The sequence below is a fragment of the Merops nubicus genome, unplaced genomic scaffold (assembly GCF_000691845.1).
Source record: "Merops nubicus isolate BGI_N331 unplaced genomic scaffold, ASM69184v1 scaffold16933, whole genome shotgun sequence".
Classification (NCBI taxonomy): Eukaryota; Metazoa; Chordata; class Aves; order Coraciiformes; family Meropidae; genus Merops; species Merops nubicus.
The window spans coordinates 239-5410 of record NW_008598396.1 but is presented as its reverse complement, the minus strand read 5'-3'; the positions used below and the strand labels follow the sequence as shown (position 1 = coordinate 5410).

General features: G+C 43.3%; 1 protein-coding gene across 1 annotated transcript in view; it reads left to right on the top strand.

Annotated features, from left to right (window-relative positions):
* The window catches only part of SIK2 (salt-inducible kinase 2), a gene marked incomplete at both ends in the record, with an annotated part of 10224 nt that extends 5599 nt beyond the window's left edge, over nt 1–4625 (top strand). Inside the window, 4 exons of the mRNA XM_008937033.1 lie at nt 419–583; nt 3130–3358; nt 4006–4290; nt 4462–4625. Of these exons, the coding sequence (XP_008935281.1) occupies nt 419–583; nt 3130–3358; nt 4006–4290; nt 4462–4625 (843 nt within the window). The remainder of the gene's footprint in view (nt 1–418; nt 584–3129; nt 3359–4005; nt 4291–4461) is intronic.
* Between the last annotated feature and the right edge of the window lie 547 nt (nt 4626–5172).

Below are 5172 nucleotides of genomic sequence, written 5' to 3'. Positions count from 1 at the left end.
CCTACAGGAATGTAGGAAAAATTCCTACAGGAATGTTAAAAATGTCACTGAAACTAGACCCACCTATTCCTCATGGTAATATCAAGGAGGTTTGTACTGAATAGAAAAACAAATTCTAGCATGTCAAAAGTTGGAGGGCACCAAAAGGTCCCAAACACTTTACCACTCATAAGAGCTCAGCTTGAATAAGTAATTAGCTCAATGACATTTGGGGTTTGGTGTTTGTGTGTTTTGGGGGTTGGTGGTGCTTTTTTTTTTGAAGTCTAAAGACTAAGAATGTCATTCATCAAGAATGAGGAAATAAATTTTATACTTCTTCTGCTCTGGAAATGGGCTAGGTGATGTTTATTTTTAATGTGTGGCTTTGTTTTCTACCTAAAATTGTTCTGGTTTTGAAGTTCTTAAAAATCTTTTTTAGGCACAAGCTGTAGTACCCTCAGTTAACTTGCATTCACAAAATGCAAGGTTGTTGCAGTCTCCAGGGCTTTCCTCAGCTTCAGGAGCAGAAGCTTTTTCCTTCCCTCCATCCAGCTGCCAGGGAGAGACAGCATTTATGGAGGAAGAAAGAATTGAGACACCAAAGGTACAGCTTCAAATCACCCTTCTGTTTTGTCCAAAATCACTAAAGCTAAAAAAAGACTGTTGCCTTTTCAATTACTGCCTGGTAAAAGCACAGCTTTCACTAGTAGCTGCAGCTCTCCAATAATTAATTGAAGATCAGCTCCTTCTGACAGGGTATAGACCCTAGCACAAAGCACTGTGGGGTCAGGGCTGGAGCATTTGGTGGTGCAAACTCATGTCACTGCATTGACCTTGGTGCACCTGCTGTGTCCTGACTCCTGTAGGAAGCCAAGCTGGAGATCCCTGCTGCTTCTTTCTGCTTTCAGCAGCCTTTTATCTCCAGGACACAATGTTCTCAACCTGCTCCCAGGCATTTACCCTTTAAGTATATGCTGTCCCCAAAACTCTGGTCTCCAGCAAGTTCTTACTTCCCAGTAACCTCTCAGGATAGAAAGCAAGCCAAATACAAAGAGCTTTAGTATTAAACACTTGATTTGTGCATTTCTTTGCTAGCTGGACAAAACATTGTGCCAGTTTCCCTAAATTTAAGTAGTCCAGATTCCTTTTCTGCTTCTCTTGCATGTGCCTTTCAACACTAATCTGCCTCTCATGTTCTTTGCTTATATTCCACTTTTAACACACTATCAGCTGTAAAAGAAAAATCAGCCTACAAAAGTGTTGGGGTTTTTCTCTTCTTCTCCAATATATTTCTAAGAGCCCCAAAGACTCCTCAAATATATTTTGTAATACAAAGTGTTTATTGCTGAGTATCTTGAGTAACTACTCAGCTACTCATCTGAAAATTTAGGCAATTATAATGGAACCTTAACTATCAGCTTCCATTGCCAGCTGAAGTGATTAAAATGCCACACACTCAACATTCCATATCTGTTGATTTCATAATAGCCAAAAGAGTTACATTTTGGGGGTTTCTTTTGTTGCTGAATAGTAAGTAGCCAGCAGGATTTTCTGACTGTCAAAAACTATTAGAAGTGCAGCATCTCAAAGAGGTTGTAGCAGTCTCAGCAAGGCCATTTCTGTGCCTGTGAAATCTTCATGTGAAATTGCAGCCCCATCTTGCATGTTTTGTTTCTTGTAACTGCTCTGGAAGACTTTGTGTAGGTTTTCCACACCTCCACAGTTAACAGAACTCAAGTAATAGGGTGTGACAGCTCCACAGCCTGACAAACGTGTGGTTACACCTTTAGTCTCTGAAGGGAGCTACAGTCTGATCCATTTTGCCATGCAACTTTGAGCCCTGTAACAATACTCTGCAGGGCAGCAAAGAACAAGTGACATACATGGGAGGCAGAGCTTTTGTGAGGAAGGGGAAATAGCTTAAAAGAGTTACATTTGTCAAGGATATTATTATTTTCATGAAACTTCTGTTGTTCTCTCTCACATCACAACTTTAATTTTAGCATATGGTATTTTGCCTGCTGCCAGCTAGGGGTTTGATTTCATGCTTGCCATTTTGAAGCTTTTATTGCCTGCTTACTGGTTAGTTACCAACACTTAAGAGTGTGGCCCTGGTTCTCATCACAGCTTTAAGTGACTCTTTGTGTGGTCTCTTACAGCTGGAAAGCAAAAAGCAGTTCAAAGACATTTGGAAATTAACATTTCAGACTTTATTTTGCACCCTCCTTTGCTTTTTTTTTTTTTAATAGATGCAGTTTGGCCAGAGTAGATCAACAAATGGTGACTACAGTGAGGTGTCAAATCACAGTTGACTTGGGAATATTCAGTGTCTTAAGTGTTACAGAACATGTCTGCTAAAGACTTCCAAGCTTTGATCCATGTGTCATGGCAAACTGCAGAGAGCCAACTGCCCACGTGGTGCTGGTTCCCTTTTTCCTTTCCAGCAGTTCACTAAATAGTCTTTCTAGTGCTTCTGCTGCCAGGTCAGCAGAAGAATTTGAATGGGAAAGTCACAAATGGAAAGTAAGGTGTCCAAGAAATTAATGTTAAATATATAATCCATTAAATTAGAGGCAGCAGATCCAGAATTTTCTTGTGCAAGCATCATCATTTTGCTGATGCTCAAAATATTTATAGCTATTTCTTGATACTGCTTGATAGTTCCCTAGAGTCCTACCAGTTTAGACTGCTTGCAAGACCATTTGTTAACAGCTACTGTTAATGCAATTAAACTTCTTTTCCAGACACACTTGTTTTCAAAATACCAAAGAACTTCTTCAGGAATGGTTCATCAACAGTTCTGCATAAAATCACTTGTAGCAGCGCCAGGTTTTATGTTGAATAAATGAGTTTTCATCCATATTTTACCCAGTCTGATCCTACCAAAACAGCAGGAGTGACCTCTGTGCAACCAGACACTAATTGGATCATCTAAGAACAGAATACCCCCCAAAACTACATGACATGCAGGCCATGGTCCTCAAAACCAAAGTCACAGATGATTCTTAACAAGCCTTACCTCAGAAGATGATAGGGTGGTTCACACATTCCAAAATAGCCAGGCTGCATGATAGGCAGAGAGCTCTTTGCCCTCTGGGGCGATGCTCTGTGCACACAACTGAAAGCTGTCCATCTCCTTCTGCCATCTAGGTCAACGGCTGCCTGCTAGACCCTGTCCCTCCTGTGGTGATGAGGAAAGGATGCCAGTCACTACCCACCAGCATGATGGAAACTTCTATTGATGAAGGAATAGAGGCAGAGGGGGAGGCAGAGGATGACCCTGCCCAGGCCTTCGCAGCCCTCCAGGCAGCTCGCTGTGGGAAGCGGCGTCACACTCTGGCAGAAGTCACCAACCAGCTGGTGATGATGCCAGGCACAGGTACAGAAGTTCAGCACAGGCATCTCAAAGCTCATTTCCTCTCTCAGCACTCATAATAAGCCCAGATGAGAAAAGCTAAGGTGTAAGAGTGACAGGCACAAGACAGTTTCCTGGATTTGTCATTACGTACAACCCCAGTAGCAACCAGTGAAGTCTGGCAAGTTCTGGCTTGTTCTTTTTCACATCACTGAACATCCCCAAACCATTCATCCTCTAAAGATGGGTGGGCAGAGAATGACAGTAGGGAACGCAAAACCTCTGGGTTCTCAGGTATTCCAAAACTAGGAAGATGGCCAAGCCTTTCAGCTCAGGCTACAGGCTTGTCAGGATCATCAACGGGGGAAAAAAAAAACCCACAAAACAAAACCCAACACCACAAAACCCACTGAATGCTTTCCAAAGAAGCCAGGGATTGTCATCTGCACAGCATCTTCCCACTGCAATGAAGTAAAACCCAGCAGCAAATCCCCATCCTGGTACTGCAAGTGTTAAATTACTATTGCTTATAAAACTTGATTTTCTTTGTTTTGTTTCCTCTAAGGCGACTGCTGCTCTTGGCAGGAATAGCTCGAGCCTGGGGCACTTCCTTTGCTTCACTAAATTACTACTGCACTGTCTTTTATTCTGGCTTTTGGTTTTTGTCACAGGGAAAGTCTACTCATTGGATGAAAACTCATCTCTGGGCAGTATTGATTCCGAGTACGACATGGGATCCGTTCAGAGAGATATGAAATTCCTGGAAGACACCCCTTCCTTGAAAGAAATGGTGCTGACCAACCAACAGGCACCCAGGATGACACCCCCCTTCATAGGTCTGAGACCTGCCAACCCAGCCATGCAGGCACTCACCTCCCAAAAACGAGAGACCCACAACCGCTCGCCCGTCAGCTTCCGAGAGGGGCGCAGAGCTTCTGACACATCCCTCACACAAGGTAACCACAGCCCCTGGCATGGCACAGGATACCCAGACACAGTGCTCCACACAGAGAGGAACCAGCCTGCCTCGTGTCTTGGTCGTTCCTCAGCTTGTCTCCCATTTGCTGTGCTCACCAGAGGTGAATTAACCCATTTTCTGACAAGGGTTTTGCTCCACCCTTCTGCAGGAATTGTAGCATTCAGACAGCACCTTCAGAACCTGGCACGAACCAAAGGAATCCTGGAACTGAACAAAGTCCAGTTGCTGTATGAACAGATGGGATCAGAAGAAGAACCTCCTCTGACATCAACTGCTGCCCAGTTGCAGGACCTCATTAGTAGTCCTCCACAGGTACCTAAAGCAGAAATCAAGCTCCATCTAATGCTTTGGGACAGATAAGGAGAGGATAAAGTGTTCTAGAAAACTAAGGGAAGCTAATTTACAGATTAAGCTCCTTCTTCTCATTTCTGTCTTCCACAGAATAGAGAATGGGTGTTTGCAGCTAGCCTTTACCATCCTCCTGGTGTCAGTGGCCTTGTTAGCTTTCCAAATCTATCATTTCATTATTGCTTTTCATCTGAAGGAGGTTTTAACAAATCTCAGCAACACCTTCCCCTGTTGCAGTTGGTCGGGTGTAATTGTAAGAAGTGCAAAAGCTGAGTGAGCTGCAGGGAAATGCTAAAGACCTTCTCTGAGCTCTGTAGTTACTGGTTTCAAATGCAAACAGGTCACAGCAAACAGGAGCAATAAGTTTGTGCTAGGAATAAAGTGGATGAGTAGTACACAGGCACTGTAAGCACCTAATGTTCCAGATGAAGCCTGCTGTTCCTAAAGTTCCACTTTGACTTCCTGATTGCTGGAAAACTTCAGTTCTGACAACCACAAAGTTGTAATATTT